Source organism: Acinonyx jubatus, chromosome E1 (assembly GCF_027475565.1).
Source record: "Acinonyx jubatus isolate Ajub_Pintada_27869175 chromosome E1, VMU_Ajub_asm_v1.0, whole genome shotgun sequence".
Classification (NCBI taxonomy): Eukaryota; Metazoa; Chordata; class Mammalia; order Carnivora; family Felidae; genus Acinonyx; species Acinonyx jubatus.
In genome coordinates this window covers 45,776,914-45,789,891 of record NC_069397.1, presented here as the reverse complement: position 1 = coordinate 45,789,891, position 12,978 = coordinate 45,776,914, and the positions used below count along the sequence as shown (strand labels likewise).

Below are 12,978 nucleotides of genomic sequence, written 5' to 3'. Positions count from 1 at the left end.
CAAATGGCAACACTAAGTTGACACCTATTAATAATTACTTTAAATATAAATGGAGTAAATTTTCCAATCAAAAGACACAGAGTGGCTGAATGGATTAAAAAGAAAACACAACTACACACTGACTCTAAATAGAGACTCACTTTAGGTTTAGGGACACTGTCCACGCAGAATAAAAGTGAAGGGATAGAAAAAGGCATTTCACACAAATGGAAACCAAAAGAAAGCTGTGGTAGCTATACTTTTATCAAACAAAACAAACTTTTAAGACAAAGACAGTAACAAGAGACAAAGGCGACTGTTATATAATGATGGAAATGTTATATATACTGTTTATGAACATTTCTAAGTATTTATGTATCCAACATAGGAGCATATAAAAATGCTTAAATTCCACACTTTTGACTAGATAACAGACATTTACAGAATATTCTATCCCAAAGCAACAGAATATACATTCTTCTTAAGCATACAAGAACATACTCCAGGACCAATCACATGTTAGGGCACCAAACAAGTCTTAAGTTAGAAAACTGAATCCTATCAGGCATCTTTTCTGACCACAATGGTATGAAATTTAGAAAGCAATTACAAGAAGAAAACGGACAATCAGTTCACAAACATCTGGAGATTAAACAACATGCTACTCAACAACTAAAAGGTCAAAGAAGAAATCAAAGGAGAACTTTTTAAAAATCTTCAGATGGAAAAGGAAATACAACATATCAAAATTATAGGATGTAGCAAAAAGAAGTTCTAAGATGGAGGTTCATAGCAATAAATGCATACGTTAGAAAACAGGAAAGATAGGACACCTAAAGTAGTATAAGCAGCAAAATAAAAAACAAGTGGAACTACATCAAACTAAAAGTCTTCTGGAATGGGAAAAAAATTTGCAAATTAGAGATCTGATGAGGGGTTAATATCCAAAATACATAAAGAACTCATACAACTTGGGATGCCTGTGTGGCTCAGTTGGTTAAACCTCCAGCTCTTGATTTTGGCTCAGGTCATGATCTCACTGTGAGATTGAGCCCTACATCTGGGGAGCCTGCTTGGGATTCTCTCTCTGCCTCTCTCTCTGCCCCTCCCCTGCTCACGTGTGTGCTCTCTCTCACAAACCGAAACCAAAAAACAAATGCGTACAACTCAATAGCAAAAACCAAATTTAAAAATGGGCAAAGGAACAGAATAGACATTTTCCAAAGAAGATCTACAAACGGCCAACAGGTATATCAAGTGCTCAGCAGCACTAATCATTACAGACATGCAAATTGAAACTACAATGAAGTATCACTTCATGCCTATTAGAATGGCTACCAACAAAAGACAAGACATAAAAAGTGTTGGCAAGGATATGGAATAAAGGGAACCCTTGTGCACTGTTGGTGGGAATGTAAACTGGTACAGCCAGATGGCAGTTCCTCAAAAAATTAAAAATAGATGCATTACCATATGATGCAGCAATTTCATCTTTTGAAATACATCCAAGGAAAACAAAAACACTGTTGAAAAGATTATCTGCTACCCCATGTTCACAGCAGCATTATTTATAATAGCCAAGACACGGAAACATAATTGTACAATGATGGATGAATTATTCAGTCATAAAAAAGAAAATCCTATCATTTGTGACAACATGGGTGGACCCTCGGAGGATTATTGTATGATCTCACTTGTAGGATCTAAAAGAAAAAGAAACCAAACACTTAGATATGGAATCTACAAAACAAACAAACAAACAAAAAAAAGCTAAACTCATAGAAAGAGACCAGATTTCTGGTTATCAGAGGCAGGGGGTGGGTGGAGGAATTTGATGAAGGTGGTCAAAAGGTACAAGCTTTTAGTTATAAGATAAATTAGTACTGGGAATATAATGTAAAACATGACTATAGTTAATTCTGCCATATGGTATATTTGAAAGTTATGGTAGATCCTAAGAGTTCTCAACACAAGGGAAAACTTTTTTTTCTTATATCTATAGGAGACAATGGATATTAACTTATTGTAATCATTTCATATGATAGGTAAATCCAGTCATTGCACCATATACATACACAGTGCTATTTATCAACTAGATCTCAAAAAAATTGGGAGAAAAAAAGAAACAACATCTCAAACAACCTCCATTTACACTGTAAGGACCCAGGGAAAAAAGAACAAAGCCCAAAGTTGGAAGGAAGGGAATAACAATGATTGGAACAGAAATAAGTGAAACAGACAACAACAACAAAAGAAAGGTCAATGAAACTAAGAGCTGTGTTTCTTTGAAAAAATAAGGATAAACATTTAAAAATTTTTAAATTTATGTATTTATTTTGGGAGAGAGAGCGAGCAAGCAGGGGAGCAGCAGAAAGAGAGAGAGACAGAATCCCAAGCAGGCTCCACACTGTCAGCACAGAGCCTGATGTGGGGCTCGAACTCATGAACCATGAGACCATAACCTGAGCGGAAACCATGAGTTGGATGCTAAACCAACTGAGCCACCCAGGTGCCACATAAAATAGAGATAAACCTTTAGCCAGACTTACCCAAGGGAAAAAGAGGAAAGACTCAAATAAAATTGGAAATGAAAAAGGAGACATTACAACTAATAAATACCACAGAAATACAAAGGATCCTAAGAAACTACTATGAACAATTTTATGCCAACAAATCGAACCTACAAGAAATGGATAAATTCCTAAAAACATCAAATGTACCAGGATTTAGTCATGAAGAAATAGAAAACTGGAAAAACTAATTACAAGTAAGATTATATCAGTACTCAAAAACCATCCAACAAAAAGTCCAGTACCAGACAGCTTCACTGGTAAATTCTACCAAACATTTAAAGAAGAATAGCAGTCCTTCTCAAACTCTTCCAAAAAAACAGAAGAGGAAGAACACTTCCAAACTCATTCTAGAAGGCCAGCATGATGATGAACATCAATGCAAAATGAATATGGATGAACACTGATGTGAACGAAAATCCTTAACAAAATAATTAGCAAATGAGTTCAACACTATATTAAAAGGATCACACACCATAATGAAGTGGGATTTATTCCAGGAGTGCAAAGATGGTTCAACATCCACCAATCAATGTGATTCACATTAACAAAATGTAGGATAAAAATACGATCATCTCAACAGACGCAAAGAAAGCATTTAATAAAATTCAACACCCATTCATGATAAAAACTCTCAACAAACTGTATATAAAGGGAATGTACTCAATATAATAAAGGCCATATTTGATAAGCCCACAGCTAACATTATAGTTAAGGGTGAAAAGCTAAAGTGTTGCTTCTCATTTCAGTAACAAGACAATACCTACGCTCACTACCTTTATACATATACATATGTTGTATATATACACATATACAATATAGGAGTGGAAGTCCTAGCCAGACCAATTAGGTAAGAAAGAAAGCATTCAGGGGCACTTGGCTGGCTCAGTCAGTGGAGTATGTGACTCTTGACCTCAGGGTTGTGAGTTTAGGTTGCGTGCAGAGATTACTTAAAAATAAAATCTTTAGGGGCCCCTGGGTGGTTCAGTTGGTTAAGTGTCAGACTTCAGCGCAGGTCACGATCTCATGGTTCATGAGCTCGAGCCCCACAATGGGCTTTGCACTGATAGCTTGGAGCCTGCTTCAGATCCTCTGTTTCCCTCTCTCTGCCCCTCTCCAGGTCACACTCTTTCTCTCAAAAATAAACATTAAAAAAATAAAAAAGCTGCAAGATACAAAATCAGTATACAAAAATCAGTTACCTTTTATATGCTAATAACTGTAAGAAAGAGAAATTAAGACAACAATCCCATTTACAATGCTTCAAAAAGACAGCCATAAAAAAGAATGAAATCTTGCAATTTGCAACATGGGTGATCTAGAGAATAGAATGCTAAGTTAAATCAGAGAAAGACAAATACCATATGATTTCACCTGTATGTGAATTAAAAAAAAAAAAAAAAAAAGACAACAACAACAAAAAACAGACTCTTAAATACTCTGGCAACTGGTGGTTGCCAGAGGGGAATAGGAGGGAGATGGGTGAAATAGATAAAGCAGATTAAGAATATACTGATCTTGATAAGTACTGAGAAATTTATAGAATTATTGAATCGCTATGCACCTGAAAGTAACATTGTATATTAATTATACTTGAATGATAATTCAGAAAAGAATAAAATACCTAGGAATAAACTTAACCAAGAAAGTGAAAAACTTGTACACTGAAAGCTACAGGACACCAATGAAAGAAAGACACAAATAAATGGGAAGATATTCCATGCTCAAGGATTGAAAGCATTAATACCGTTACCACCCAAGTGATCTACAGACTCAATGTAATCCCTATCAAAATCCCAATGGTATTTTCACACAAATAGAATAGTCACAAAATTTGTATGGAACCACAAAACACCCCAAATAACCAAAGTGATCCTTAAAAAGGAGAACAAAGCTGGAGACATCACACTTCCTGATTTCAAACTGTATTACAAAGCTATAGTATCAAAACAATACGGTGCTGACGTAAAAGACACACACATCAATGGGACAGAATAGAGAGCCAAGAAATAAACCCCCATATATATTGTCAATTAATTTACAACAAGTGACCCAAGAATATTCAATAGGGAAAGGAGAGTTTCTTCAATAAATGGTGCTAGAAAAACTGGACAGCCACATTTCACAAGGATGAAACTGTAACCTATCTTAGGCCATATGCAAATATCAACTCAAAATGAACTAAAGATTTGGCTGTAAGACCCGAAATCATAAACTCCTAGAAGAAAACAGGGGGTGAGCTCCTTGCGATTGGTCTCAGCAATCATTTTTTTGGATTTGACACCAAAAGCAAAAGCAACAAAAGCAAAAATCAGCAAGTGGTACCATACCAAGCTTCTGCACTGCCAAGGAAACTATCAACAAAATGAAAAGGCAATCTACCAAACAGGAGAAAATATCTGCAAATCAGATATCCGATACAGGATTAATATCCAAAATATATAAGGAACTCATACAACTTAACAGTAAAAATAAACTATCCAATTAAAAAAATGGACAGAGGAACTGAATAGATATTTTGCTAAAGACAACACACAAAGAGCCAAGAGGTATGCGAAAAGATGTTCAACATCACTATCAGAGAAATGCAAATCCAAATCACCATGAGATGTCATCTTACGCTGATTAAAATAATGACTATTACCCTTTTTTTTAAAGTTTATTTTGAGAGAGCAAGTGAGCATGCGTGCGAGTGGGGGAGGGGCAAAGAGAGGGAGAGAGAATCCCAAGCAGGCTTGAAGTGGGGCTTGATCTTATGAACCGTGAGATCATGACCTGAGCCGGAATCAAGAGTTGGACACTTAACCCACTGGGTCACCCAGGCGCCCCAGAATAATGGCTATTATCAAAAACACAAGAGATACCAAGTGTTGGAGAGGATGGAGAGAAAAGGGAACCCTTGTGCATTGTTAGGGGGAATGTAAATTGGTGTAGCCACTAAGTAAAACAGTATTCAAAATAAATAAAACAGTATGGAGGTTCCTTAAAAACTTAAGAACACCAAATGACCCAGAAGTGAAAAGAAATCACTACCTCAAAAAGATACATGCACCCTCATGTTCACTGCAGCATTATTTAAAATAGCCAGGATACAGAAACAACCTAAGTGCCCATCCACAGATAAATGGATAAAGAAAAAAACATATATAAACAGATATTATTCATCCATAGAAAAAAAAGGAAATCCTGCCATCTATAACAGCATGGATGGCTTTGAGGGCATTGTGCTAAGTGAAGTAAGTCAAAGAAAGACAAATAATGTATGATCTCACTTATATGTGGAATCTAAAACACCAGACTCACAGACACAGAGAATAGAATAGTGGTTGCCAAAGGTGGGCGTGAAGGTGCTCAAAAGGTACAAACTTCCAATTATAAGATAAATAAGTTCTGGGGATATAATGTACAGCATGGAAACTATAGTTAACAATACTATATTGCATATTTGAAAGTTGCAAAAAAATCAACCTTAAAAGTTATTAACAAAAAATTTGTAACTATGTCAAGTGATATTAACTAAACTTACTGTGGTAATCAATTTGCAATATATAAATATATCAAGGGGCGCCTAGGTGGATCATTTGGTTAGGTGTCTGACTCTGGATTTTGGTTCAGGTCATGATGTCATGGTTCATGAGTTCCAGCCCTGCATCAGGCTCTGCACTGACAGTACAGAGCCTGCTTGGGATTCTCTCTCTGCCCCTCTCCCACTCTTGCTCACTCTCTCTCAAAAAAAATAAACGTAAAAAAAAATACATACATATATATGTGTGTGTGTGTGTGTGTGTGTGTATATACATACACACACACACATATATATAAACATGTCAAATCATTACACTGTACACCTTAAATGATTTTATTACGTGTGCTGAAGCAAGCACCTATACACCTTAAACAAATACAATGTTATATGTCGATTTTATCTCAAACAAAAAAATCAATAAACAATAAAAACTGGGATAAGAAGATATCAACTTTGAGAGAATTGTTTCTTTGAAGGAGGAAAAAAATGGACTGCAGGGAGGACAGAGGGGATTTTAACTCTTATTTTTAAGCAAAAAAGGTGTAAAGCACACATATAACTGTTAGCATCTGCTACTTTTAGATGGTGAAGATAGAGCTATTATTTTTTATCCTTTTACGTATTTCTAAAATATTTAAAACGAAAAAGCCAGTCATCATAGACCAATGGATGTGCCTGCATGGTTCCCTAGGACCTCATCCTGGCTTCTCTGGGAGAAGAAGTACCTGGCCTTCGCTTCTTCGGCCCATACTCCATGATGCTGTCACTGTGTTGAGACAGTGTCTCATCATTTCCACTCTCCATCTCTTCATTTCCAATATCATCTTCTTCGTAGCCAGTCTTTTCTTTAATTCGATCACCCAGGGCACTTTTTAACATCTATTGAGAAAATACTTCTCAAAAACATCTTTCATTGATTTCAGCAGAATGCAAGTAAGAAAGAGTAGACAGAATCTTTAAAAAGCTTCTTCTCGGGGCGCCTGGGTGGCTCAGTCGGTTAAGCATCCGACTTCAGCTCAGGTCACGATCTCACGGTCCGTGAGTTTGAGCCCCGCATCGGGCTCTGGGCTGATGGCTCAGAGCCTGGAGCCTGCTTCCGATTCTGTGTCTCCCTCTCTCTCTGCCCCTCCCCCATTCATGCTCTGTCTCTCTCTGTCTCAAAAATAAATAAAAACGTTAAAAAAAATTTATAAAAATAAAAAAAGCTTCTCATAATTAGGTATTAATAACTTTTAGATACTTATGCATATTTAGTTTATCAAGTGTGTATATTAACCAGTGCTATGGACTATTCAGTTTCAATCAACTTTAGAGTAAGTCACACAAGGATTTAATACATTTATTCAATGATACCCCTAAACTGTAATACTGGATTTTGTGAGAAGCAGAGATCTAATTTTATACCAAATCTTAGATGTGTCTAAAATAAAGGTTTTAATGTAGTTTTCGGGGTGCGTGGCTGGCTCAGTTGGTAGAGCATGCGATGCCTGATCTTGGGGTTGGTAAGCTTGAGCCCCATGGTGGGTACAGAGATTACTTACAAATAAAATCTTTAAAAAAAGTAAATAATTTAAAAAATTTTTAAAAAAGTAAATAATTAAATGAATAACTTTCATCAGAATTCAACAAAAATCTGGTTAAATCCATACCAAATTTGGTTATATCATGAAAGGCTAGGTGGAGATGACTTCTCATCCTATGTCCTATCTGCCTGATTAATGAAACATTTTTACAGTAATTAAGACACAACTAATTTTAGTACCTTAGCTTAGCTTCCATCTTCGACTGGAAGACCACTTAAATACTCACCAACTATGGCAATTGCAATATAGATAAAAAACAAGACTTGCCCAATCTAGTTCAGAGAGCCGTTGAGAGAGTTTCTCGGAAACTGCGTGTATTTCTTGTTCTGTTAACCTCTTCCTTGCCCTCTGGGAGAAGGGTGAATCCCAGGATGAGACTGTAGGTCTACCTTCATATCTGTAATAAAATGACCATGTGACATTTAAGTAGCCAAGTCACATTACTTAGACAAAATAACTGTAATGCATGCTTTAACAGATTCATACTGGTCTTCACAGCTAAGGTCAGAGAGTACACACCTTTCTTTAAATCCCTTTGCAAACAGACTAAAAACAGAGTGCAGTAATATTACCTTTTTCCTGTGGGAAGTTTCCTTGTCCTAGGGCTTTGGATCTGAGCTGAAACCATTTCCTGTTTGCTATCTTTAGGCAACTTAGAAGTTAAGAGAACTCTATTATCTGATTCCTGTTAAAAACAAAGAGTTGATTTGAAAAGGATACAAAGATGGCACATAAAAACATTTTGGGTGGGGGAGGAAAAGGGAGGTCCTATGGCACACAACTAGGTACCTTTATTCTCCACGTTTTACTTTTTTAAACATATTTGTCAAAATACTCTCTTGATCCTCAATACCAAAGGAACAAATGTCTATAAACATGTACTCAGATAAAAAGTGTGGGTCAGGATGCCATTCAAATATAAAGGCAGGTGAGGTGTTCTCCAACAAGAAAATTCAAGGGTTATGGCTAAACCTGGACAATGAAAAAGTGATCAAATCACAAGTGGTAAGTACTAAAATAATTCTCTTTGGTATCAAGAAGTCAACTGTCTAAAATTGAAACAGTTAAAAATCAAACGTTATGAATATAAATGCTTAACATTTTTAACAATTTATTTCTTAACTTCAGAGGAAATCTTATGAAGAGACATTTGATGTTTAAGAATCTCTTCAATTTAGGGTGCCTGGGTAGCTCAGTCGTTTAAGTGTCCGACTTCAGCTCGGGTCATGATCTCATGGTTTGTGGGTTTGAGCCCCACGTCGGGCTCTGTGCTAACTAAGAGCTCAGAGCCTGGAGCCTGCATTGGATTCTGTGTCTCCCTCTCTCTCTGCCCCTCCCCTACTTGTGCTCTCTCTCTCTCAAAAATAAATAAAACATTTTAAAAAATTAAAAAAAAAAAAAAGAATCTCTTCAACTTCACTTATGTGTTTCTTGTGTAAGTGAAATTAAATTTAACACTTTTTAGTAAATAACAACTATAAAAACAATCACATTTTAAAAAACTTATTATTGAAGTTTAAGTGTCCTGCTCAAGAATTATTTCAAAAGGAGTATTCCCATTTAAATGCCGCTCAGGTCAGGAAATAGAATATTACCAGCAACTCAGAAGCCCTTCTACCACCCCTCTCTAAAAGTCCCCCAAATGTAATCATAATCCTAGGATCCCTTTTTTCTAACTTATCCACCTTCCTACCTGAATAGATGCACAGAATGTTTAGAATGATGGCCACCTACTGCTAATGATGCTCATTTCATCTTCGTACTTCTATGTACTCTGAATTTTTTAATAATGAAAATGTATCATTGTTTATAAATTCACCACCTGCATATCCCTACATGTTCGTTTCTAGGAGGATAGGGACAGGATAATTATAAAAATGGATTTTTTTCTTCCTAAAGTACAGTAGAAGCAAAAAGACCAAGATATTACTAGCAGTTCACACTGGATAATAGGAATACGGATGAAAGGTTGTTTTTCATACTTTCTTATTAAATTTTCAGTGATTTAACTAGGGACATAGAATACGGGTTCTGAAACTAGAATACTGAATTAAAAAAAAAAGGTTTTTTTTTTTTTAATGTTTATTTATATTTGAGAAAGAGAGAAAGTGAGAAAGAGCGCGTGCGTGAGCACGCCTGAGCAAGACAGGGGCAGAGAGAGACAGAGACAGAATCGGAAGCAGGCTCCAGGCTGTGAGCTGTCAGCACAGAACCCAACAAGGGGCTCGAATTCATGAGCCGTGAGATCATGACCTGAGCCAAAGCCGGACGCTCAACCAACTGAGCCACCCAGGTGCCCCTAGAATACGGAGTTCAAATCCCGACTCTACAGTTGTTGTGTGACCTCAGACTAGGTACTTAATCTCTTTATATCAGCTTCCCCTTGGGAAATTAAAAAAAAAAACAAAAGTACCTACTCCACAGCTGCTGAGGAGTAAATTACTCAATACCAGTAAAGTACCTAGAACTGTGCATGACACAAAATAAACAATGTGTCGTTAGCTCTTACTATTTTCCTTTCTATACATTCATCCCCACTGTTCTAGAGTAAGAACATGTAAGTATACCCAGAGGCAAAATTTAGGAAGTGCAGTGCTTGGGTTAGTGCAGTATCTATAATTACCATTCTAGCAGAGACGTCTTTAAATTGATAGACATGCATCTCATTGAAAGTAAGCTTTCCACTTACCACAGAAAATGCAGTGCCCTCTCCAGTAGAATTCACAGCAGGGGAGATGTGACTTGAGCGCAAGTATTCGTTTCCTATGGGACAGGGTGCTCGAGGCTCTGAAGGGTGGTAGGGTGGATGTAAAGGAATAGCTGATTGAATAGGCTCCCCTAGTTTCCTGGCACTTGGAATCACATCCACAGAAGGAATTTCCACTAAGTAGCAAAAATAAAGTGGACATGAAGATGAAACTGTAAGAAACACATCACTTGATATATATACATGCCTCTGGGTACTAAAAACCTAAATGGCTGGAATAACAGCTACAGAAATTATGGTTCATCCACAGGTTATACAGCTAGTTCGCCATTAACAATGACTTTATGTAATACTAACTAATAAAAATCCCAGACATAACAGTAAGAAATGAGAATATTTTTCAAATTGCTATGTTTTGTCATTCCTTAATAACTGGAAGACCATAAACTGATGTGCTAACATATGAGAAACTTGTATTGTCCTAAAGTCTTTGAGAGAAGAGTTAGAAAATAGTAGATGCACAACATGTGACCAAAAACCATCTTAAGAAATCAGAACTCATAATAGGAAATGTTTACAAATATAATCATGTAAAACCAAAAAGAATCACATAAAGCGTAAAGCAACAAAAGTGAAAAGACTAATAGCATCCGAAAGTATCCCAGGAAATACCTTTTGGCTCTAACTCATAGCAGTAGTCTCACTAATAACACGTTACTACTCACTGTCTTCAACAAAGGATGTCCTACTCTTGGACAAAAAACTAGATGAGGGAGGGTGTAGCACTTCTTCATGTAACAGAGTTGGGGCTTTTTTGGACTGCATTTGGTTAGGGCCTTCGGCACCTAGAAAAGAAAATATTAAAAAGAATTTTTTTACTGCCGAATGATATACTAAACACCAAGAATTTTGTATCCAGAGGATATAAATCTCAGGAATGACGTAATCCTAGAACTATGTTGGTCTGGTTGTTCAAACTACCCATTACTTTTAATAACCACCAGAGAGTAAGATCTAGTTCTGTGGCCCAGAACCATTTATACAAGTTAAAAACAAAGCTTCACATCACATTGCTTTGCTTTAGAAAAATAGGTGCCACAAAAACAGACACATAGATCAAAAGAACAGAAAAGAGAGCCCAGAAATAAACCCCATGCTTATATGGTCAATTAATCTACAACAAAGGAGGTAAGAATATACAATGGGGAAAGGATAGTCTCTTCAATAAACGATGGTAGGAAAACTGGACAGCTATATGCAAAAGAATGAAACACCATACACAAAAATTACCTCAAAATGGATTAAACAACTAAGTGTGAGACATGAAACCAAAATTCCCAGAAGAAAACATATGCAGTAATCTCTTTGACATCAGCCTTAGCAACAGTTTTCTGATAGGTCTCCTCAGGCAAGGGAAACAAAAGCAAAAAATAAACTATTGGGATTACACTAAAATAAAAACTTTCTGCACAGCAAAGGAAACCATCAACAAAATAAAAAGACAAACTACTGAACAGGAGAAGATATCTGCAAATGATATATCTTATCTTATAAAAGATTAATATCCACAATATATAAAGAACTTTGTAACTCAACATCAAAATCCCAAAAAAATCCAATTAAAAAATAGGCATAGGACCTGAATAGATGCTTTTCCAAAGAAAACATACAGATGGCCAACAGACACAAGAAAAGGTGCTCAACATCACTAATCATCAAGGGAAATACATATCAAAATTACAATGAGCTATCACTTTATACCTGTTAGGCTTGAATCAAAAAGACAAAAAATAAGTGTTGGCAAAGATGTGGAGAAAAAGGACCTCTTGTGCACTGTTGGTGGAAATGTAAATTGGTACAGCCACTATGGAAAATAGTATGAGCGTTCCTCAACAAATAAATAAATAAAAACAGAAATCCCTTATGTTCCAGTAATTCCACTACTGCATATTTACTCCCAAGAAAACAATAACACTAACTTGAAAAGATGTATGCACCCATATTTACTGCAGTATTTACAATAGCCAAATATGGAAACAAACCCCCTGTCCATTGATAAATGAAGGAATAAAGATGTGGCGCGCGTACACACACACACACACACACACACACACACACACACACACACACACACAGAGGAGTATTAGTCATAAAAAATGAGATCTTGCCTGGGAATGCAAGCTGGTGCAGCCACTCCGGAAAACAGTATGGAGGTTCCTCAAAAAACTAAAAATAGAACTACCCTACAACCCAGCAATTGCACTACTAAGCATTGATCCACGGGATACAGGTGTGCTTTTTCAAAGGGACACATGCACCCCCAGGTTTATAGCAGCACTATCAACAAGAGCCAAAGTATGGAAAGAGCCCAAATGTCCATCGATGGATGAATAAAGAAGATGAGGTGTATATACACAATGGAGTATTACTCGGCAATCAAAAAGAATGAAATCTTGCCATTTGCAACTACGTGGATGGAACTGGAGGATATTATGCTAAGCAAAATTAATCAGAGAAAGACAAATATCATATGACTTCACTCATATGAGGACTTTAAGAGACAAACAGATAAACATAAGGGAAGGGAAGCAAAAATAATATAAAAGCAGGGAG

At 36.4% G+C, this 12,978-nt stretch overlaps 1 protein-coding gene across 3 annotated transcripts in view; it reads right to left on the bottom strand.

Moving 5' to 3' along the window:
• Positions 1-12,978, bottom strand: part of CEP95 (centrosomal protein 95) — a 48,766-nt gene that overhangs the window by 16,002 nt on the left and 19,786 nt on the right. For all 3 annotated transcript variants that reach the window (XR_008294049.1, XM_053211815.1, XM_015072632.3), the window contains exons 7-11: positions 11,091-11,210; positions 10,348-10,541; positions 8,231-8,343; positions 7,926-8,055; positions 6,801-6,954 (exon numbers count right to left, since the gene is read on the bottom strand). Coding sequence is in view for 2 of the 3 variants with exons in the window: in XM_053211815.1 (XP_053067790.1) it covers positions 6,801-6,954; positions 7,926-8,055; positions 8,231-8,343; positions 10,348-10,541; positions 11,091-11,210 (711 nt within the window). In the remaining variant the exon portion in view is untranslated. The remainder of the gene's footprint in view (positions 1-6,800; positions 6,955-7,925; positions 8,056-8,230; positions 8,344-10,347; positions 10,542-11,090; positions 11,211-12,978) is intronic.